The 23,472-nt window shown below is 37.7% G+C and overlaps 1 protein-coding gene across 2 annotated transcripts; it reads right to left on the bottom strand.

Annotated features, from left to right (window-relative positions):
* Nucleotides 1-2,218: 2,218 nt before the first annotated feature.
* CBR4 (carbonyl reductase 4) lies at nt 2,219-23,023 on the bottom strand. Of its 2 annotated transcripts, none has more exons than XM_017863317.1 (5): nt 22,664-23,023; nt 20,019-20,139; nt 18,796-18,932; nt 14,638-14,772; nt 2,219-2,551 (listed from the first exon to the last, which is right to left on the bottom strand). In XM_017863317.1, exons 1-5 carry the CDS (start codon nt 22,803-22,805, stop codon nt 2,373-2,375), a joined length of 714 nt encoding a protein of 237 aa, XP_017718806.1. In that variant the 5' UTR covers nt 22,806-23,023; the 3' UTR covers nt 2,219-2,372. The 2 variants fall into 2 exon arrangements, with proteins under 2 accessions (XP_017718806.1, XP_017718807.1); XM_017863318.1 differs by lacking the exon at nt 22,664-23,023 and adding an exon at nt 22,081-22,646.
* Between the last annotated feature and the right edge of the window lie 449 nt (nt 23,024-23,472).

Below are 23,472 nucleotides of genomic sequence, written 5' to 3'. Positions count from 1 at the left end.
ATCCTCTTTGCACAATTATTCCCCCAAAACTAATTTATAACATATAATTATCTCCCTAAAAAGCAGTTATAAACCATAAATTGAATATGAATAAAATATGAAAAAGGGCACAAATTTTAAAGCCCTCCATGCAAAAAAAAAAAATTAATACATTGGCTTTACCTATAAACCTTATTTTGTTAATGCTAAGCACAGAACCCTTATGGGCTTATAAGAGTCTGCAAACAGCTACAGATGAGTGAGTCTTCTTGTTAAGAATTCATTCAGTGCTTCTCAGAATAGCAGATTTTAAAAAACGAATTCACTGAGGTTTTCTCAAACCTCTGAAAATAAGGCAACAGTTCACAACTGATTTCAGAAATAGAATGTAAGTATTAAATTACAAATTCTACTAGGTCAGTGGGAGTGGATGGATTCACCTGGAGTGGAGCAGTGAAGGTTTATTTCACCTCTTTCAAGATCTCTCCATATATTCCACCAGTATGAGATAGGCTGGGGGAGGAGGTGGAATAGCTTAAAAGTTTATATTTCTTATTTTAAAGTATAAAAACATACACTTAAAGGCTAAACCTATCTATAATCTACATCTTAATGTCAGCAGAAGATACTGCTTTCTACCCAAATCACCAGTTGAATCAGCCTTGCTCGTGATTTCAGAGCATAAGGTGTCCAGAGAAGAAAACTCAAGACTGAATGGACTGCCATAATGGGGAAGTACAGGTAGACAAAGGCCAGTAGGTGAGACAGCATTAGGGAAACTATCTACTATGTCTGAATAAGCTCTTCTACCTTACAAGCATCAGCTACTACATTTGAAACCATTCTGAGTGCTGCATTTCCTATATGTGCCCAGACTTGGTAATGCCCGATAAATTCTGTATGTTACCACGTCTTGCATTTAATAGACAATTTGTTTAATGATACTCACACTTAATTGACTTTCTCATATCCTGAGTAGATTAATCTTAGAAAACTATTTCAAAGATAAATTTAAAATAATTAAAATAATTAAGGAACCCAGAATCTTGATTTAGAACACTGCTTTGATTTTTGTTATTACTTTGCATTTATTAGTATATCCCATTCATAATTTTGCACTTTCAATATAAAATTAAATATTTACACAATTACACAAAATAATTGTCAACTCCAAATCAACATGAATGGAGTGACACTGAAAATATCATACTATTCCCCATAAAAGAGTTCAGTGCAAAATAATCATTACCTGGTATTTTACATTCAGTTTGTGTCTTTATCTCTACTCCCAGGCAAATATTCTCACTTAGGACCCAGTGCTTTAACTGCTTCTTGTAAAGACATTTAATTTATTGTTATTGCAAATTTATTTATTACTTATGGTTATTCATACAGAATTTATTACTTTCTAGAATTTTGGGATAAGAATCATAATCACTAATGCAAAATACTCTTAATTTTTTAAATGTTATATTTCTGTTTTTAAATATTAATAGTTCACTATTCTAAGTTCTTCATGAATAAAAAACACGTCCCAAGTTCATGAGATCTATGCAGCTCACTACTGTACCAGGTATTAAAACCTTAAGATAAGGGCTAATCCTCATCACTTATGAGAATTTCTCAAGAATGGGTCAAATGCGCCACATTTAAATTTGCAGATTATTTTGTCCAGTTGCTCAATCAAGAGAAATACCACTCAAAGAAATCAATTCTAAATTCATGTCTTTAATGAACACTATGTTTTGCAACTTGTATAAAAACTGATCACCCAAGCACAGGCAAAAGGAATATATTTATCGTTAGTGGGCTTGCTAAAGTATTGACAACTAATCAGTGTCCTCTAAATACTCTTATTTTGGCAATAGCCCATAAGCTTAACTTTTAGAAAATTCAGCTTGATACAAGAAAATAATTCATCATAATTAGACAATATAATTTTTCCACTTTTAAGGCAAAATATATAAATCAATACTTGTCTCCATGACTTGCAAAATGTCTATACACCAAGATTGCTACATTCTAAAAGGTAACCGAAGTTAAGTGATACATACCCTTTAGAAAACACAATTTGTCTGGGGGGATGGTTGCACATATATTTAAATATGGTAAAACCAATGAATTGTATATTTTAAATGTGTGATTTATATGGTATGTGAATTGTATCTCATGAAGGCTTTTTAAACAAAATAACACTGCTGTAACTTAGACCAAAAAAAAAAAAAATTGTCACACATTGTTCTTTTCAGACATATTTTATAAAGACAGAAATTAACATTTGTAGCATCAGCAAATTTGATTAGCAAATGTTACCCATGTAGGTATAATTGTCTAATCTGCAGCCAAAGTGTGCCCCTGATGCTAACCACCCCTATAACTGAATAATCTATAAATTACAAAATGAGTTGTAATCCCCCATCCACTACCAGAACATGCCCTGTAACATATGGTGATTCTAAAAGAAACACAACCGCATGTGCCACCTCAATAGTTTCTCCAAACCTTCCAAGAGGAATTTTTTTCTTTAAATGTTCTTCTTTCAAGTCTTTTGTCATATCTGTGTGTACGAATCCTAAAAGAGAAATGTTTGTTTAGTTGAAAAGGGTACACACTAAGACATCTGCTGAATTTTAAAAAAACATAATAAATTTGTTTCTGAAAATTTTAATTTGAAATTATTTTTTTAAAAAAATTTTTTTTTTTTTTGAGACAAGGTCTTGCTCTGTCACCCAGGCTACAACACAGGGGTGCAAAGATGACTCATTATAGCCTGGACCTCCAGGGCACAAGTGATCCTCTTGCCTCAGCCTCCCAAGTAACTGGGACTATAGGTGTGCACCACCACACTCAGCTAGTTTTTGTACTTTTTGTAGAGATGGGGTTTCGTCATGTGACCCAGGCTGGTCTCAAACTCCTGGACTCAAGGGATCGGCCCACCTCAGCCTCCCAAAGTGCTGGGATTACAGGCATGAGCCACCACACCCACCTTATAATTTGAAATTATTAAATAATTTTAATAAGTTTTGTTGGCTGGGTGTGGTGGCTCAAGCCTGTTATCCCAGCACTTTGGGAGGCCAAGGCGGGCAGATCACCTGAGGGCAGGAGTTCGAGACCAGCCTGGCCAACATGGTGAAACCCCGTCTCTACTAAAAATACAAAACACTAGCTGGGTGTGGTGGCAGGCACCTGTAATCCCAGCTACTCAGAAGTCTGAGGCAGGAGAATTGCTTGAACCTGGGAGGCGGGCGGAGGTTGGAGTGAGTCTAGATCGCGTCACTGCACCCCAGGCCTGGGCGACGAGCGAAACTCCATCTCAAAAAAAGCAAAACAAAACAAAATAGTTTTGTTAGTAATCAAGACACCAAGCCTATATTTTTATACAATTTAACTCAATGAATATTTACTGGACACTAAAATATCTGACCCCTAAGTATCTGGCCCACCTAGCAAAATATAAGTAGGTAGATACAAACATGAATGAAACAAAATTCCACTCTTTGGGGAACCTATGATTTGTGGAGGAAATGGTCACTTGCATACCCAATTATGATGTAAGAAGTCTGGTGAATATCCTGATAGAAGCATACATAAAATACCACCGAATAGATTAATTTTCACTAAGGTAGGGATAGAAGAGAGTGGAAAGTAGTGTCAAAGGAAGGAAGGCATCGCAAAAGTGGACACATGAACTGATTTGGTAGCTGATGATTAGAAAGGCCGGCATTTCCCATATCCGCATTTTAAAATCTTATGATCATATCGAATTCTGATACAAGTAAACACAGAAAATTCAAAATTTAATATAGTACTGGTGTATTCAGTAAAAAGTTCTACAGTATAAAGAACTAACTACATATTATATAACCAACTAATCCTAAATAATTGCAAATATATACCAGGGAGAACTGTAGACTTATGAAGAAAATCTTGTAAGATTAATATAGGACATACAAATACACATTATTAATAAAATGCTTAACTTAAAATCAGTATCCTGTATATTACTCAATCATTTGGGATATTAAAAAGAAAGCAATATTTATCCTCATGAAAAGAATAGTTAGAAAAAAATTTTTTTAAGGTCAGGAAAAATAGATGGACTAAAAGTTCAACATGACGTGAAGTAAACATTTAATGTGCAATCGCAAAAATATAGTTTCCAAATTGCCTTATGTTAAAACTAAATCATTTATAGCTCAAACTATAGATAAACCTAAATATATTACCTTTTAAAGTACCATAATAAATGTGAAGTAAACAATGAATTAAGAATTAACATTAGGCCATTGGTTTATTACGCAATACTATGTAATTACTTAACTTCCTTTCTTTAGGTTTGCAGTTATAAATATCTATGCATATTCTTAAAAGTCTTGTGAAAAACACTCATAGATTTGTCTATCACGAAGCTTATGAATGACACTTTCATTAGGGAAAAACTGAAACAAGCTAAATGTCTTTCAATAAGAAACTGGTTAAATAAGTTATGATACATCCATACAACAAAATAATGCAGGTATTAAAAACAATGCTATATGTTCTCACTTGTAACTGGGAGCTAAAGAATGTGTATACATGGATGTGATGACAATGGAGATTCAGAAGGGTGAGAGGGTGGGACGGAGGTGAATAAGAAATTACCTAATGGGTACAATGTGTGCTATTCAGGTGATAGACACCCTGAAAGCCCTGACTTCCCACTATGAATCTATGCGTGTAACAAAACTGCATCTGCACCTGCATTCATTTGTATTTATACAAACAAATGAATAAAATAAGATAAAAATAAAAACTTAAAATTATGCTAGAGAAGGATATTTAAATCTAAAATAACACTTGTGTATAAAATGTAGGTTACAAATGAATTGTTATACCACTATTAAAAACACAACAAAAAACTTATACTAATGACTGAAAAAAGTATTATTATACCAAAATATTAACAGTGATTATCATTAGATACTAGAATTACAGGTAATGATTTTTATTTTCTTTATATTTTCTGCTTTTTGCAAACTATCTACAACAGATACATATATTACTTTTGTATTCAGATATAAAGTTGTTGAAAAATACACACAGTACTACCTTCAGATAGTCTGTAATGAAGGCCTGGAATAACAAAACTAATTTTGTATTATGTGTGTTTCACTGTGAAATTACACTGTGAAATACAGTCTTCTCTGCCATAAAATCTTACCGCATTTATTTTAAAAGTCAGCAATATTTCCTTCATACCCTCTCATCTTTAAGAAGAATGAGAAGGCCAGAAGGAATGCAAGAATAAAAGGAGGAGCAGCTAACACAGATATTGATACTAGCCTCTGTAGAATTTCCAACGAACTGTAAATGAAACTTAATTTACAGTGAAGAGTCACAATAATCAACAGGCAATCCAATCATCTTAACAATATCATGGGGGTTCTTGCTATCCAAAGTTTTCTGCCTTTAGACACACGTATCTTCCTTTTTATTTTGTTTTATTTTATTTTTTTTTTGACAAGAGTCTCACTCTGTCACCAGGCTGGAGTGCAGTAGTGTGATCTCGGCTCACCGCAACCTCCGCCTCCTGGGTTCAAGCAATTCCTGCCTCAGCCTCCCCAGTAGCTGGGACTACAAGCATATGCCACCACGCCCAGCTAATTCTTGTATTTTTAGTAGAGACGGAGTTTCACCAGGTTGGCCAGGATAGTCCTGAACTCCTGACCTCAGGTGATCCACCCACCTCAGCCTCCCAAAGTGCTAGGATTACAGGCATGAGCCACTGTGCCCAGCCAACAAAAGTATTTTCAAAAGTGTCTCAGAGAGTATCCTAGGAAGCAAACCTCATCTCATAATAAAACCAGAATGAATAAAAGTTGTCAAAAACATGTAAAAGTTCATGTTATTTTCTCAAAGATAGACACAATTATCCTTTAAGTTCTTTTCGAACTCTAGCAAAATTAGCATAGAATACTTCCCAGTAACTCTCACAAACTCTCAGCATAAATATCGATGCATTTTAACCTAAAAAACAAAAACAGAAAAACACGATAAACTACAGTAGAAGTGGTTTGCAAGAAAGACCTTGTGATTACGCAAATCCCAGGCTCAACTTCTGACTCTGCTGGCCTGGCCTTTTCTCAAAGGCAGTATTTTGTGGTTAAAAAAACCACTGGATTAGGATACATTAAACTAGATTCTGTTCCCTGCTCTGCTAATACTATTAAAGCTATAACCTGAGAAAAATCATGGGCCAAGACCAGCTCGGTCATGGAGACCCCAACCCAGCAGCGCTAGAGGAATTAAAGACACACATACAGAAATATAGAGTGTGGAGTGGGAAATCAGGCGTCTTACAGCCTTCAGAGCTGAGAGCCTCGAACAGAGATTTGCCCACATATTTACTGACAGCAAGCCAGTGATAAGCATTGTTCCTATAGATTATAGATTAACTAAAAGTATTCCTTATGGGAAACAAAGGGATGGGTCGAAATGAAGGGATGGGCCGAAATAAAGGGATGGGTCTGGCTAGTTATCTGCAGCAGGAGCATGTCCTTAAGGTGCAAATCACTCATGCTATTATTGTTTGTGGTTCAGCAACACCTTTAAGAAGTTTTCCACCCTGGGTAGGCCAGGTGTTCCTTGCCCTCATTCCAGTAAACCCACAACCTTCAGCATGGGCGTCATGGCCGTCACGAACATGTCACAGTGCTGCAGAGATTTTGTTTATGGTCAGTTTTGGGGCCAGTTTATGGCCAGATTTGGGGGCCTGTTCCCAACAGTCATGTACTATTTGCAACTGAATGACTATTTCTGTATCATAAAATGAATGAAATAGATGGAAAATGACAGATCTCTGAGGTTTCTTTTTTCTTTTTTGCTTTTTTTTTTTTCTTTGAGACAGTCTGGCTCTGTCACCCAAGCTGGAGTGCAGTGGCACAACTGCGGCTCACTGCAACCTCTGCCTCCCAGGTTCAAGCGATTCTCCTGCCTCAGCCTCCCCAGTAGCTGGGACTACAGGGGCCTATCACCATGCCCGGCTAGTTTTTGGTTTTTTTGTTTTTTGTTTTGTTTTGTTTTTGAGACGGAGTTTGGCTCCTGTCACGCAGGCTAGAGTGCAATGGCATGATCTCGGCTCACTGAAACCTCCACCTCCTGGGTTCGTGCCTTAGCCTCCTGATTAGTTAGGATTCCATGCATTCGTCACCACACCAGGCTAATTTTGTATTTTTAGTAGAGGCAGGGTTTCACCAGGTTGGTTGCGCTGGTCTCAAACTACTGGCCTTAAGTGATCAGACTGCCTTGGCCTCCCAAAGTACTGGGATTACAGACATAAGCCACCATGCAGCCTGGCCTGAGGTTTCTGTTAGCCCTGCAACCCTATGATTCAAAGATTAAAAGTATGCCTCATTAAGTACTCTTCATGACAATTTCATGACAATTTCAAATTACTTGAAATTTAGGAAAGTAAGTTCCCCTAAAAGGGCCCTCAGTTCTCACATTGGTAGGTACATAGAGGTTAGAATACTTCCAATTCAAGAAGCACTAATGCTAACCTGGGTTTTCATCCATGCTGTGTTGAAAGGAACTGATTGACCCTTCTTCTGGGTAGATGCTATTTCTGATATGTTTGTCCTTTTGGACACAAAAAGTAAGGCCACAAAAGTTGTGAGTGACCATTTGAACACGTTTTTCACCTCGGGAAAAAAGCAGATCTAGAATAAGGCATGAGATACTGGAAAGTCTCCAAGCCTTAAACAGGCAAGGAGACCTAAGCAGTGAGACACTTTCAGGGACAATCCCAGAGAGATGGAAAGATAACCTCTACCACACGGACACAGGCTGGCACCCTTCTTTCTGCTTGTATTACTTTCTAATCTGTGCTCTCTCTGCTTGGCCCCAAAGGATTCTCCCCCATATCATCCTTTCACTTCATTTGTAAAACTCTGGAAATTTTGCTCTACTCCTCTTTTTGCTAGGTATACATTTACAATGCCTTTCACACTAGGCTATAAAAATTACAAACTACCAGTAGGTGCCACTGTCCAACAAATAATGCTACTGCATCTCCTGGAGAGTAAGGGGTTTCCAATTTGGAGGACAGACATGTGATCCCCAAAAACAACCAAGTAAGCTAGATATGGAACAGATAAAGGCTGACATCTTGAAGCTTTTAATAAGGTCCTGTTAAACATTACAGCCTGGATTCATCTCTGCTATGGTCTATGTCTATGTTAGGTCGGATCTGTACAATCTGAATCCAACATGATTACAAGAAGTCCAGAACAGGAATGATGTTCAGCCACCCACCTCGAATGAAGAGTCTCCCTCTACTGCTAAAGCTTAGAAGACAAGGGTGTGATTTATTTGGGGAAAGCTTGCCACAACCTCTCCAGAGACCTATGAATGGATACTTGGGATAACAAATATCAGGGGACAGCTGCTAGCCATCACTGAACTCTGCACTAAAAGTAAAGCGCATGAAAGAGGCCAAGCTGAAAGGAAGGGATGAATTCACCAATGCTGGTTTTTCCTCTGTGATTATGTTATTTTCTATGGAGGACAAGCACATGTCCAAAGAGCCTCTCTTCATTTTCTGTAGCTTTTTAAAACATGTATAAACTTTACACTTTTGAGGAATTTTAGGTTTACAGTAAATTGAACACAACGTTCAGATAGATCCCATGCACCCCCTTTTCACCCCTCCTTCCCATTTCCCCCTATTACTAACATCTTACCTTAGTGTGGCACATTTTTTACAACTGATAAACCAATACTGATACATTATTAAGTAAAGCCCATGGTTTATATTAGGGTTCACTCTTTATTTTATGTATTTATTTATTAATTTATTTAATACCATTTTGTCTTCACAAGCTAAGAGGTCACTCTTTAGACTGTACAGTTCTACACGTCTGGACAAATGCATAATATCATGTGTCCACCATTACAGTAGCATACAGAATAGTTTTACTGCCCTAATAATCTGTCTGTGGCTTTTTAAAACTCATGCATCTGGGCCGGGCGCGGTGGCTCAAGCCTGTAATCCCAGCACTTTGGGAGGCCGAGACGGGCAGATCACTAGGTCAGGAGATCGAGACCATCCTGGCTAACATGGTGAAACCCCATCTCTACTAAAAATACAAAACACTAGCCGGGCGAGGTGGCGGGCGCCTGTAGTCCCAGCTACTCGGGAGGCTGAGGCAGGAGAATGGCGTGAACCCGGGAGGCGGAGCTTGCAGTGAGCAGAGATTGCGCCACTGCACTCCAGTCTGGGCGACAGAGCGAGACTCCGCCTCAAAAAAAAAAAAAAAAAAAAAAAAAAAAAAAAAAAAAAAAAAAACAAAAAAAAAAACTCATGTATCTGTCCCCACTTTATCAGAAATTAAAATTTATCAGAAATTAAATTAAAAATGTAAAGCTAGTCTCTAATGATAAATTACTCTGCGCTGTATGGAACTTCCATGTCATTTTATATTAAAGGTTATGAACCACATGATCTTCATTTATAAATATATTCACAACCCAGGGCATGACATATAAATAGTCTCTTGGATTCCATATCATGTATCACAGACTTGAAGAGACAGATTAACAGTCCTTAAACAACTCACACACCCTTCTTTCTGCTTGTATTACTTTCTGGTCTGTGCTCTCTCTTCTTGGCCCCAAAGGACTCTTCCCCCATATCATTCTTTCACTTCAGTTATAAAATTCTGGAAATTGTGCTCTACTCCCCTTTTTGCCAGGTATAGATTTACAATGCCTTTCAAAATAGGCTATAAAATTTACAAACTACCAGTAGATGCCACTGTCCAACAAATGATGCTACTGCATCACCTGGACAGTCAGAGGTTTCCAATTGGCTACAAAGTTATCACTTCTTAAATCAATGAAAAGATAACTGAAATGACAAGCACTAAACCAATTTAGAGTAAAGATACTTCTAGTTTAGTTCCACATATGTGATTAAAACCCAGTACAATTTTACAGGAACTCTTTAGGAACAGGGATACTCTTGCTCATAAAAGTAAATGCATGGCTCCTGCCCAGTGAGAATTTATATTTGATAAACTCTAAAGATACAGGCTAGGCGTGGTGGCTTATGCCTATATTCCCAGCTACTACTGAGGCAGGAGGATAGCTTGAGCCCAGAAGGTCGAGGCTGCAGTGAGCCAAGACTGCACCACTATACTCCAATCTAGGCAACAGAGTGAAACCCCATCTCAAAAAAAATTTTTAACAATTTTTTTAAAAAGGTTGTTTCCTTTATCTATTTCTGACTAGCTATATAGTATAAATAGAAACACTTCATTTCCATATTCCTAGGTCATTATTTTAGTTTTCAACATTGTTATATACAGCAGAGCCTTTATATTTAAAAAGGCATCAGGATTTTAGCTTATCACTAGTACTAACGATTGTGAGATGGGGCACTATTTGATGTATCTACCAGCTCAGATGTCCACTCTTTGATTAAAGTTTCCAGGACTCAAAAATAACAAAAACAACCACAGACACTTTTCTAAGGGAGAAGAAATAAGGCTCTTACCAAAAAACCAAACCAAGATTTTAACCAGAACAAATTTCTATGTCTTAATATTATGTTTGTAGAAGGAAGCAGAGTGAGAAATCCACTTCATTCCAAACAGCACATAAGAACACTTAGAATATCTGCTCTGAGTAGCTGCCAAACCCATGCAAATCTTTGTCACCAAGATTTTCTCCAAGCAGTAAACATAAAAGCTCTTCAACTTAAAAAATAAATAAATAAAAACGCTGAAACACTTAAAGTATCCTTTAGAAATAAACAATACTATTTGTCAAAATTAAAAATGCATATACCTCTGAGGTCTTGGCAGTTCCAGTCCCAAGATTACACTCATATACTTGCAAATGTGCAAAATAAACTATATACAAGTATTGTCACTGCAGTTGTAACAGAAAAAGTTCAGAACAAAATAAATGCCCATCAAAAGACAACAGGTTAAATAAGTTAGGCATACTCTTAAAACAAACATTATTTTCTGTTTTCATTCAGCCATTAAAAGTGACACAACAGTCACAAAACACCAATTATTACATGATTCCATTTATATGAAATGTCCAGAATACGCAAATCTGTAGAGACAGAAAGTAGTTTAGTGGTTACCAAAACCTGGGGAGATTGGAAAGAAATAGGGAATGAATGCTAATGGGTTTAGGATTTCTTTAAAGATGATGAAAATATTCTAAAATTTACTGTGGTAAAGATTGAACAATTCTGTGACTTACTAAAACCACTGAATTGTACAATTTAAATGGGTGAATTGTATGGTATGTGAATTGTATTTCCACAAAGCTGTTATTTTAGAAAGTGAAGCAGCTCTAAATGGAAAAACATAGAAACATCACCAAGGTATATTGTTCTATGAAAAAAGGAAGATACAGAACACTGTGAATTGCATGATACAATTTGTGTTTTCTTACACTCACGCCTAGCCTGCTTTATTGGCTTATATGAAATACAAAAGAAACTATGTAGTTAACAGCAATTACTTTTAAGTAACTGAATGTCCAGAGGAGAAAAGATTCTTCATGCCTTTTTGTACTTTTGAATTTTGTACAATATTATCTATTCAAAACACATATTTTTTTGAAGTAATATAGCCATTATAGGTTCCATTTATCAAATGTTGTTTCTAATATTCAATATTTTCCAATCAGTAAGATTTACCATGAACAGTTTATTTCATATTTAAAGTAATACCAAAGATTAGCAGCTATTGATCTTTAAGAACCGTCAACAATATTAGGCAATGAATGGCAGCCTAATGTATTATTTTCCTTGTTCCTTGCTTTTCCTGTTTTAATTTGCTTTTAAACTGTTTTCCTGCTAATTGGAAACTCTATTTGAAGGTGACCAGGAAAACTGACATAAAAGGACACATATTTGTTAACTCTGATGTTTGTTAGCTCTGTTAGAAGACCTGTTGAAGAATCTGGTTGAAATTACTATCTAAAATAAAGTTGGTAAATAATCCATAGAACTGATGTAATTCTACTATTTCAAGTTGCACTTTGCTTCTGACCAATGATGCATATTCATACCATCAAATTTGCTAAATATACATAAAGGCCACCCTATTAAATGGCAACATGTTCAGCTACAGGTCATTATCTGTAGTATAAATTGCACTGGAAATCCATAATATATAAATATATATTATGCTCTATAAGGGTTCTATGCTCAACGAAAAAGGGGAGTGATAAATAAAACCACCACTTTCAAAAAAAAAAAAAAAGACTGCACTGGAAAGTAAAATCTTTAAGAAAGAAAGACTACAACCACACTTCCATAACAATCTTAAAACTTCCCCTTAGTATGCAAACTGGATTCCCACTATTTAGTCTACTGCCTTGACAACTATTTACTCTTAACTAGACAAAATTAAGCATTCTTTCCTTCTTCAATATTTCCATAGCACCATACATGTACCTCTATTTTATATTTATCATAAGACATTGCAATTATTTGTTTACATGTCAGTCTTTTTCACTATACTTAGCTCCTTGTGCAGAAATATCTATTCATTCCTGTATTTGGGGAGCTAGCACAGCCCCTGCATGTAGGAGACATGCCAGAAAGTTTGCTGCATGAGTTACTGTTAGCTAAGAACACTTGCATTTCCTGTAAACCATTCAGCTTTTAAATTATCATGAACTAAAATTAACCCTTCATTACCCACAGTATTCCAATCCTGAAAAGAGAGGGAAGCAAATACATGTAGTTCCAAACCACAAATAATTTATTCCATAGATGGTTCATCTAGGCTAACGCTAAAAATCAATCAGCTTACATAAAGCATACACAAAGAGAAAACAGCACTAAGATAACAAAAATGCTGCTTTTGGATTGCTTTTCTTTTCTTTCTCTCCCTACTCCCAGAAAATAGATGTATCTGAACCACAGTCACTTATCAAATATTCATAGATTTAGAATGTCTGAATGTAGCTAGTCGCTGTGCCAAAAAAAAAAAGAAATAATTGAAATAAAGACACACTATAGACCAAAAGGGTTAACAGGATATTTTGATAAATCCCTGATACCTGCTGGCTCAATCTCAGTGCCAAAGAAAACACCAACTGTAAGGTCCAAGCTGGAGCCGTTAGTGACTGGAAAGGGAAAGGTGGCAAACGTCTACTTCAGCCCTCTCTTTCTTACAAATGACCAGCAAACCAAAATAAACTGCGTTTTCTTATATAGGTGATTAATTCTTAAGTACCTACAGTAGACTAGGACAAAGATTCCATGGCTAACTGGCAGAGGTAGATAAAACACTTGTGTTACTCAAAACCAAGTAAATACTTAAATCAAAATTTCTAGCACACCAGCTAATTAGTGATAATGTATTTTTGAGTTTTAGCACCTTTTTATTACCCTTTTCATTAATCCAGGCAATTTTATCAACTAGTAACCTGGCAAAAGGCAAATAATGGAAAAGTAAAAATTAGGAAAATGGGAGGTTCCAGATAGTTTACACAGACCATAGTAGTAAAAGAACAAGACTATCTAAAGTTTGTGTAATGATATAAAGGAAACCTAAAAAGAAATTTTTTATTTTTATAGAGACAGAGTCTCGACAGGGTCTCGCTCTGTCACCTAGGCTGGAGTACAATGGCATGATCATAGCTCACTGCAAACTCCAACTCCTGGACTCCAGCAATCCTCCTGCTTTAGCCTCCCAAGTAGCTGGGACTATAGATATGCACCACTATGCCCGGCTAATTTTTTTTCTTTCGGTACGGACAGCATCTTGCTATGTTGCTCAGGCTGATCTGGAACTCCTGGCCTCACAATACTCCTGGCCTCAGCCTCCTGCATGAGCTACTACACTTGGTAGGATATTATTTTTAAGCTTCCATTAGGTGGAAATCAAAAGACAAAGCTTTTAGTAACAGTTCTTCCATAAACTAGATGTATAACCTTAGGCAAGTCACTCTGAATCCCAGGTACAGTTTTCTAATCTACAAAATGACTGGTAAAATGATCTCTAAGACCCTCTCCACCTTAAGTTATTCCATTAGTGCAAAATTTAAAAATAAAGACTCCTATGTTTTGGATGTTTGTCCCCTCCAAATCTCATGTTGAAATGTGATTCCCAGTGTCGGAGGTGGGCCTAGTGGGAGGTGTTTGGGTCATGGAGGCGGATTCTTCATGAATAGCTTGGTGCCCTCCACATGGTAACAAATGAGTTCTCGCTGTTCACGCCGGAGCTGGTTGTTTAGAGCCTGCCACCTCCTCTCTCTCTTGCTCTTGCTACCCCCATATGACTTGCCTGCTACCTCTTTACCTTCTGCTATGATTGAAAAAAAGCTTCCTTGGCCTCACCAGAAGTTGAGCAGATGCTGGTGTCATGCTTGTACAGCCTGCAGACCCGAGAGCCAAATAAGCCTCTTTTCTTTATGAATTACCTCAGATAGTCCTTTATATAAATGCAAACAGGCTAACAGATAGACTTTATATAGAATATGAGGTACAAGAAATTTTTTGAGTCTCCCAGTTCATTATTTCATTCTTTTCACAATCATTTTACAAACTATTCCACCAAGATGTCAATTACTAATATTCCAAATAATGGTTTCCTGATAAAACAATAATCATAATCAAGTTATTTTAATAAAGTTTTCACTAACCTGGTGCAACTACATTCACTCTAATTTTCTTTCTTGCTACCTCTTTAGCAAGAGCACGTGAAAATCCAACTAATCCTCCTTTACTGGCACTGTAAACGGACTGGCCAGAATTGCCTTTTAAGCCAACAATGCTTCCTAGGACAAAAAAAAGCATATTAAATTCAATTAATGGGGTTATTTGAAAATTCAGAAAATTTATAGTAAACAAAAAGGTAAAACCCACTTCACCTTGTCCTTTGTTAAAATTAGAAATTCTAACCATTGTCATCAGTCATTTACGGAAGATATAAGAGTCCAAGTCTGCTCCAGATACATACAGAAAACAGCATCTAAAAGCAGCTGATATAAAACTGCCAATGCAGGTGCTTGCAAATTGATCCATTATGTGAAGGGGACATACTCTAATTTCTGAGTATATCAGATATGATGAAAACTCTGTATGAAAATTCTGTGGTATTTACAAAGGCTTCCAGCAGGTAGAGGTTAAAGCCAAAAAAAAAATTAGTCGGACAAAAGCTGACTAATTTTATGATTCTACAACACAGACATAAGGCAGAAAGCTCTCATTTTCTCTTTAAAAACTAGTTCATTTAAAGACAAATCTCACTAAAATTGAATTACGTGCATAACTCATTTTATTGTTCTGCTTCATTGTGCTTTGCAGATATTGTGGGTTTTTTTTTTTTTTTTTTAACAAATTGAAGGCTTGTAGCAACCCTTCATCAAGCAATCCTATTAGCACTTTTCCAACAGCATGGCTCACTGTGAGCAGTGCTCACTCTGTGTCTCTTTGTCGCATTTTGATAATTTTCACACCATCTTAAACCTTTTCATTATTATTATGTCTGTTATAATGATCTGTGGTCAGTGTTTCTTGATGTTCACTGCTGTTGGGGTGCCACAAATAAAATATTACTGCTCATTGACAATGCATCTGCTCACCAAAGAGCTCCGATGGAGAGATGTGCAAGGAGATTAATGTTGTTTTTCTGCCTGTTAACACAATATCCTTTCTTCAGCTCATGGATCAAGCGATAATTTTGACTTTCAAGTCTTATTTAAGAAACACTTTATAAGTCTACAGCAGTCATAAATAGTAATTCCTCTCAGGAATCCGGGCAAAGTAAATAGCCTTCTGGAAAGGATTCACTGTTCCATATATCATTCAGAACATTTGTGATTCATGGCAGGACGTCAAAATATCAACATTAACAGGAGTTTGAAAGAAGTTATTTCAACCCTCATGGACGACTTTGTGGGGTTCAAGACTTCAATGGAGCAGAATTACAACTGGAGCCTGAAGATGTGACCGAATTGCTGTAATCTCATGATAAAACAAATGGGTGAGGAGTGGCTTCTTACGTATGGATAAACAAAGTTGTTTCTCAAGATGGAATCTACTCCTTATGAAGATGTGAATAGTGTTGAAATAACAAAGGATTTAGAATACCCTACAAACTTAGTTGATAAAGCAATGGCAGGGATTGAGAGGAGTGGCTCCAGTTTTTAAAGTTCTACTTGGATAAAAAATTTTGTCTTAAGAAATTGCCACAGCCACCATTATCAGTCAGCAGCCATCAACATCAAGGCGGGACCCAATGCCAGCAAAAAGATTATGACTTGCAAGAAGCTCAGATGATCATTAGCACTTTTTAGCAATAAAGTATTTTTTAGCAACAAAGTATTTACGTTGTTTTAGATATAATGCTACTGCATACCTAATAGATCATAATATAACTTTTACATGCACTGAGAAACTAAACAATTGGATAAGACAAAATTTGACACACTGATTGACTCTTCATTTCATGAAAGATTTCTCTGCAGCATGTGATGCTGTTTGATAGCATTTTATCCAAGTAGAACTTTAAAAATTGGAGCCACTCCTCTCAATCCCTGCTATTGCTTTATCAACTAAGTTTATAGGATATTCTAAATTCTTTGTCATTTCAACACTATTCATATCTTCACAAGGAGTAGATTCCATCTTGAGAAACAACTTTATCCATACATAAGAAGCAACTCCTCACCCATTTGTTTTATCATGAGATTGCAGCAATTCAATTTGTGTGACTTACATTCTTGAGATATTCGCTTTATTCTGGTGGAGTAGAACCAAAGCTACAATATCTGCGAGACTGTACTGTCGATCTAAATTGGCAAAGCTTCAATTATAAACATTTTGTAAAAGTGCAATTTCATTACATTCAGTGATGTATTGTAAATTGTACTGCCTGCTGAAGATTCTTGAGTGACCACATCTAATGAATATGTAATAATTTTTAATTCAAGTATCAACTATATGCAAATAAATTCTTGCAAAACAGAAGTGGGGAAGTAATTTTCTGCACCACTGACCTGTACTTATGATATAAAAATTAATCAAGGACCTCACAAAATTTTTTAAAAGTAATTTTAAAAAAAGAAAACATTCCAAACATCTATTAGAATCAACAAGTTCAGTATTAGAATATTTATCTACATTATATATTGTCGGCCAATTAACAATAAAGGAAGAGAACTATGAAGTACACAGAGAGAAAAGACATCAGACCGAAGAAATGCATATGGAAAGAGAAAGAAGTGTTTATCAGAAAGAAAAATACAGAGAGACACAAAAAAAGAAAAATACATGCACGAAAAAAATACCAAACAGGGCTGGTCAGATGGTAGCAGGTTATCAGAACTTATTAACAATAGTGTCACTAAAGTTGGTGGCTAAATATGAGTGGCTTTAAAAAAAAAAAAAAAAGAAATACCAAACAGAAGCTTTAGCAGCTTTGATTTGTGCCACGCACTACTGTTCATCAGGTCAAAAAGTGAAAATTTCTGAAACATCAGTGAAGTGTCTGGCAGTTTAAAGTAGTCCTTTCTGCAGTAAGATTCTCAATTTACTTTTTATTATCTATTATTTACTTTTAGCTCAATTCTGAAAGTTTTGCATGCATAAGGAGGACTGATGGGTTTTTTTAAATACACCTAAAAACAAAAAGAATATTTTAGAGTTAAATAAATATACCTCAGGTTATCAGGTGACAGATACAGGCCTGTCTGCCTGCTTATAAATATTCCAAGTCCTTATCTGGCTGTGTTAAAAGGCAAAGGTTGACTCACTGACTAATCTCTTATATAAGAAAACGGATCTCTTAAACCTTTAAGGGTAAATGTCCAAAATGCTCTCATGTCCCCTCAGTTTATTAGCATAGTATTCTTTCCTTTTCTCGTTTTCAAAACAGAAAAACCCTAAATTCTGACTTGGAAAACCATTTCCTACATTTAAAAGAACAGGGTCATTTACTTTTACGGAGCAGCATCCCCCTTTTGTGGCCTTTTAAGGTTTTACCATTTGAAAATAAAAACAAATTGCATACTAGTATTTCCAAATTACCAAACTGAAATAAAATTTCAAGTCATTTTGCATTTTAAGTTCTACAGGCATATACTCCACAGTTTATCTGCCCTGTGGGTTAGATGAACTGAAAACTCAGGGTTACTTACATCCATTCTTAAAAACAGAGAAATTTTATCCTCCTTTAAACCTCTACACAAGATTTAATAGTAACCCATGCAACTGCTGTAGACAATATTACTTAGCCCCTACTGTCTACTTTAATTCCTTGTCCATGTTTTAAAAATTAGGTTCCTGGCTAGGCACATGGCTCACGCCTATAATCCCAGCACTTCAGGAGGATCACTTGAGCCCAGGAGTTAAAGACCAGCCTGGGCCACATAGTGTGACCTTGTCTCTATTTAAAAAAAAACAAAAAGTTTCACATAAAAATCAGGATGGTCCAATTTCTCTTGAAAAATCAAAATTGCTGGCAAAACTGGGACCACATTCTTGCACACCAACAATCTACTGAATCTAAGTAGTGGCCTCCACCATTCCATATGGGCGCTGGATATCATTTATCACATGGCTGGAACTGTCATTTTTCTAGTACTCAGTGGTGTCACTCACTCAACACCGGCCTGAATCCTATAGGGATGTGAATGTGTGACTCTTATTTTACTCATTAATCAATTAATTAAATCCTTTTTTCCATAGATAATATAAATTTCATTCATGTTTCACAATAAATTACAAATTAGTGGATTAAATATTTTTATGGTAAGGTATTATGGGATAATTATAAATTCACAAAGGTGAAGACTCACCTACATTAACAATAGACCCTCCCTGTTGTTGAATCATAGCCCTCATGGCAGCTTTACAGGTCAGCATGGAACCCAAGAGGTTAGTATGAAGCTGAGATACCATATCTTCAGTTTTTGTTCTTACTAAAAGACTATCCCTACAAAATGAAACAGCATATAACAGTATATAGTAAGATAAAAACAAACAAACAAAGTCAAGACTAATATGACATTTTTACTGAAAGTAGAGTGCAAGAAGTGCTTCCTATCTGAGCTAGAATAACTAGAATACCTAGAGTCCCATTTTGAACTTGGCTTGAGAAACATTAAAATAACAATTGATAAACCAAAAAGGATCCACTTGGAAGACAGGTTCTTACCCCGTCTCAGCTGGAGTGGAAATATTCTTAACCCCTAAAAGTAGTACCATGTAGCCAAAATAGTTTGAATGACCTGAGCAACTGTCATACTAAGCCTTGTTTAGCAAGAAAATTCATATGTTATTCTAAATATTCTCTCATAAATTCATCTTTTAAAAAATAATATCCACTCCATGATTCTATTAGTGTTAAGTTCACAAACTGGCAAAACGTATATATGGTGACAAAACTCAGAAAATAGTTACTAACAAGAAAGTCTTGAAAAGACACTGCCTTCTGGAGCACTGGAAACATTCTACACTTCAATATGTGTGATGACTACAATGTTAAAATCGATTAAGCTGGGCCGGGCGCAGTGGCTCATGCCTGTAATCCCAGCACTTTGGGAGGCCGAGGGGGGCGGATCACGAGGTCAGGAGATCAAGACCATCCTGGCTAACACGGTGAAACCCCGTCTCTACTAAAAATACAGAAAAATTAGCCAGGCGCGATGGCGGGTGCCTGTAGTCCCAGCTACTCGGGAGGCTGAGGCGGGAGAATGGTGTGAACCTGGCAGGTGGAGCTTGCAGTAAGCCGAGATCGCGCCACTGCACTCCAGTGTGGGGGGACAGAGCGAGACTCCGCGTCAAAAAATAAAAATTAAAAAAAAATAAAATAAAATAAAATTTAAAATCGATTAAGCTGGACATTTATTATATGTTGTATCTCAATATAAAAGAAAAGAATTATGGATTGACAAGTTTTAAAATAGTTTTTACTCCCAGTTAGAAATAAAATAAACATATTAACTTATACTAATCAAAGACATATTAGGAATAAAAGTTGTAAATATATATCAGAAATTTATTTAAATCTGTGACCAACCTGTTAATACCAGCTGCATTTACCAAGAAATTTACTCGACCTAAATGTTTCTCCATCTCTTCAAATGTATTTTGAACATCATGTTCTTTAGCAACATCACAGCTAAATGCCAAATGATCTCCTACATAAAAAAGTCAAATAAGAATTAATTATAAGTTATAACTCAAATTTTAAATGTACTCAATACACATTCGTTAAGCATTTACCTAAGATGGCAGGCCTATGCTAATCTAGAACCTAGAGATTAAAAAAGTAATGTCATGAGGCCTGGCTTTCATAGAGTTGGTCTAATCAAACTGGGATGGGGAACAAAGAGGAAATAAAGTACTACTACAGAAAGTTAATTTTAAAATTTTCTTTTTAATCAACAAAGAGGGGAGGGCTTTTTCAAGTTATAAAGCCTCCCTAAGATTCATCTAATAGTATTTATAGCTTTAACACTGAACTTACGCTACCCAATCAGACAGTCTTCTGGGTTTTATATTCTTTTTTGAAATTTATGTCTAATTCTGTCAGGTTTTTGTTGAATTAGTTTCTTTGGCCCTGAACAGGAACTCTGAGGTTTCTTCTTTTAAGTGCTACAGATGCACTATGGCACATACCTAATCAAACCTGACCCATCAGGAAGAGCAACACAGAAGCCTGTAAAAATGCAAAACTATAAACCACGGGGGTGGGGTGGGTGGGGTAGAGGGACACTTTTTACTAAAAGCAACTGTTACCATTTTTTAAAAAATAATTAAATGCCAAAAAACACTTCAAAGGAAAATAAAGCATCATTCCCTATGTAATAATCTACCATTTTAATACTCTAAAATGTAGAATTGTTTTTAAAAGCTAAAACAATTGCTTATTTCCTGTCTGACCTTGACAAATATGCTTACACCAACATTACGACATCAAGCCTTTGGAAACAGTAAGTGACCTGGGGAATTATACTTTCTAGATGAAAACCAATCACTCATGGAACACGATTCAAAGGAATGCAGGGCCCAAAAGCATCCTGTGTCTTACTCTTGGTTTTCACCTGAAGACTGGTGGTGTCCAAAATCACCTTTGAAAGCTCAACTAATGGCATCAATCCAGTCCAGCAAACACTGATGGCTTGGGGTGACTTGGTAAGGGTCACCACTCTTCCCCTCCTTTGTTAGAATGGCAAGGAATATGAGCTTCAAGAAGCATTCACTGGCACTCTCCCTGAGTTATAACTTACAGGATTTTTTTTCTTTTAGAGAGCCCAATACTCTCCCAACCGGCACTGAACAGGTGATACCAAACCGATCAATAATGTTAACTTAAAAAAGAACAGCCACACCTGGCGCCTATAGTCCCAGGTCCTTGGGAGGCTGAGGTGAGAAGATCTCCAGAGCCCAGTAAATCAGTAGTTGGAGTCCAGCCCAGGTAACAAAATGGGAAGGAAGACCTCTCAAAAAAAAAAAAAAAAAAAAAAAAGGCCGGGGCGTGGTGGCTCACACCTGTAATCCCAGCACTTTGGGACCGAGATGGGCGGATCACGAGGTCAGGAGATCTAGACCATCCTGGCTAACACGGTGAAACCCCATCTCTACTTAAAAAATAAAATAAAATAAAATAAATTGGCAGGGCGTGGTGGCGGGCGCCTGTAGTCCCAGCTACTCTGGAGGCTGAGGCAGCAGAATGGCGTGAACCCGGGAGGCGGAGCTTGCAGTGAGCCGAGATAGCGCCACCGCACTCCAGCCTGGGAGACAGAGCGAGACTCCGTCTCAAAAAAAAAAAAAAAAAAAAAACCACACAAACCACACACACACGAAAACAGTAAGAGCCGCAAGACGCACCCCTAGGCCTCTATTCTCCCTATGCCTCCCTGATAGTAAATGAAGTATAATTTTGTCCAGTCTAGTAATTAAACAAATAGCATCTTCTGATCTTTCTAACGTCCTTTCTCCCTAAATCAAGGAAGAGTTAAATTCACAAAATGACTAATCCACTATTAATAACCCGGAAATAAAAAAATCCTGAAGTTTAAATGCAACAAAAAAGAATTTGGCAGAACAAAGTTCAACTGTCCATTTGCAAAACTCACCAAAACAATTTAGTAACATTAAAGCAAATCAGGTATATCTCAAAACTGGCTGGTCCTCAAAAGGGTTTCTTCATGAAACACTGCTTTGTGCATTCGCGCACGGCCAAAGCACCGCCCTTGGGCAAAACTGAAGGGAGCCCTTTAATACCTGCACTCCCACCTTTCCTGCCTGAACTCCTTTCGGCCCAGCCCTGTCTCCGGGGGCCGAGAACTCGCCCTTTTCCCTACATTAAAAGTAAACGGTTACGTGGCTCTCTCCCACAACAGCGACGTTCCTCAGGGTTAGCACTAGCCGCAGGGCGGAGAGTGCTTATTAGTGGGGCCTCATAAGACTACGAGGTCTCAAAGAAAACCCCAAGTGTTCAGCCCTCGGCGGCAGGCTGCGCTGTTGGCGTTCTGCGAGGCACAGGGAGATCGGGGTTTTCTGCACGAGACGCATTCTACCCTTGGAACGGGAAAGCGCCTGCACGCGGTTGCATCGAGAAACCTCAGAGCCCTATAAGGCCATACCCGCTCGTTTCACAAAGATTTTAAGCGCCTGGACCGCGGCCATACAACTGGACAACTCCAGTTTGGTACCTACCGCCGAGGTCACCGGCGGCGGCTTTGGCCCCTTCCAGGTTTCTGGCAATGATCGCCAGGCGGTAGCCTTTCCGGGCCATTAACTGGGCCACAGCCCTGCCAATGCCTCGGGAGCCTCCAAAAATAGCACACACTTTGTCCATCTCGGAGTCACAGACTCGACGAAAAGAGGGAGGGGAGTGGGAGTCCCCTTCCAAGTTCCGTTAAGCTTTTGAACAACCGCGGTTCCAAAGGAAAAACAAAAGGCAACCCGCAGAAAAAAAATACGCCGCTCGACACCGACACCTCCTGCGGCCGGACTCTGGTAATGCAAGAGGCGTAAAGAGGGGCGAAGAGCTCGGCGACGCCGCGTCGACGTCATCACGCACGGACTCTTCCGTGCCGCGCCTAACAAGTACGCCGGCGAGAGCTCCCCCGGCGGAAGAATGGCCTGGGGGGGGGGGCGCCTAGATGCATGCTGGGACTTGTAGTCTTGACGCAGGAGAGCAACTGGCGCCGGCGCATTGCTCGGTGGGAAATGTACTTAACGGCACTGAGGGGGATCCTCTGTCTCCGCTGGGTCGTTATCAGTCGGGATTCGAGCCCCGGTGACCAATCAACCCGGTTTGTTCGGAACTGACAGCGTTGTCAAGACGCTGGGCTTTCCCTGGCAAACCGGGACGAGTTGATCACGTAGTTAGAACCCAGAGCAAGCATTAGTGGGCTTAAGCCGGTCGGGGCTCCGGTATTTGCCCTTCGCCCAGGTTTTGTTTTGCCTACAGACTTGATGTCCTACCTGTTGAAGAAGTCCCCAAGTATCGCACCCACACC

This window comes from Rhinopithecus bieti, unplaced genomic scaffold (assembly GCF_001698545.2).
Source record: "Rhinopithecus bieti isolate Rb0 unplaced genomic scaffold, ASM169854v2 scaffold_66246, whole genome shotgun sequence".
In the NCBI taxonomy this organism is placed as follows: domain Eukaryota; kingdom Metazoa; phylum Chordata; class Mammalia; order Primates; family Cercopithecidae; genus Rhinopithecus; species Rhinopithecus bieti.
This window is presented reverse-complemented; position numbering and strand designations above follow the sequence as displayed.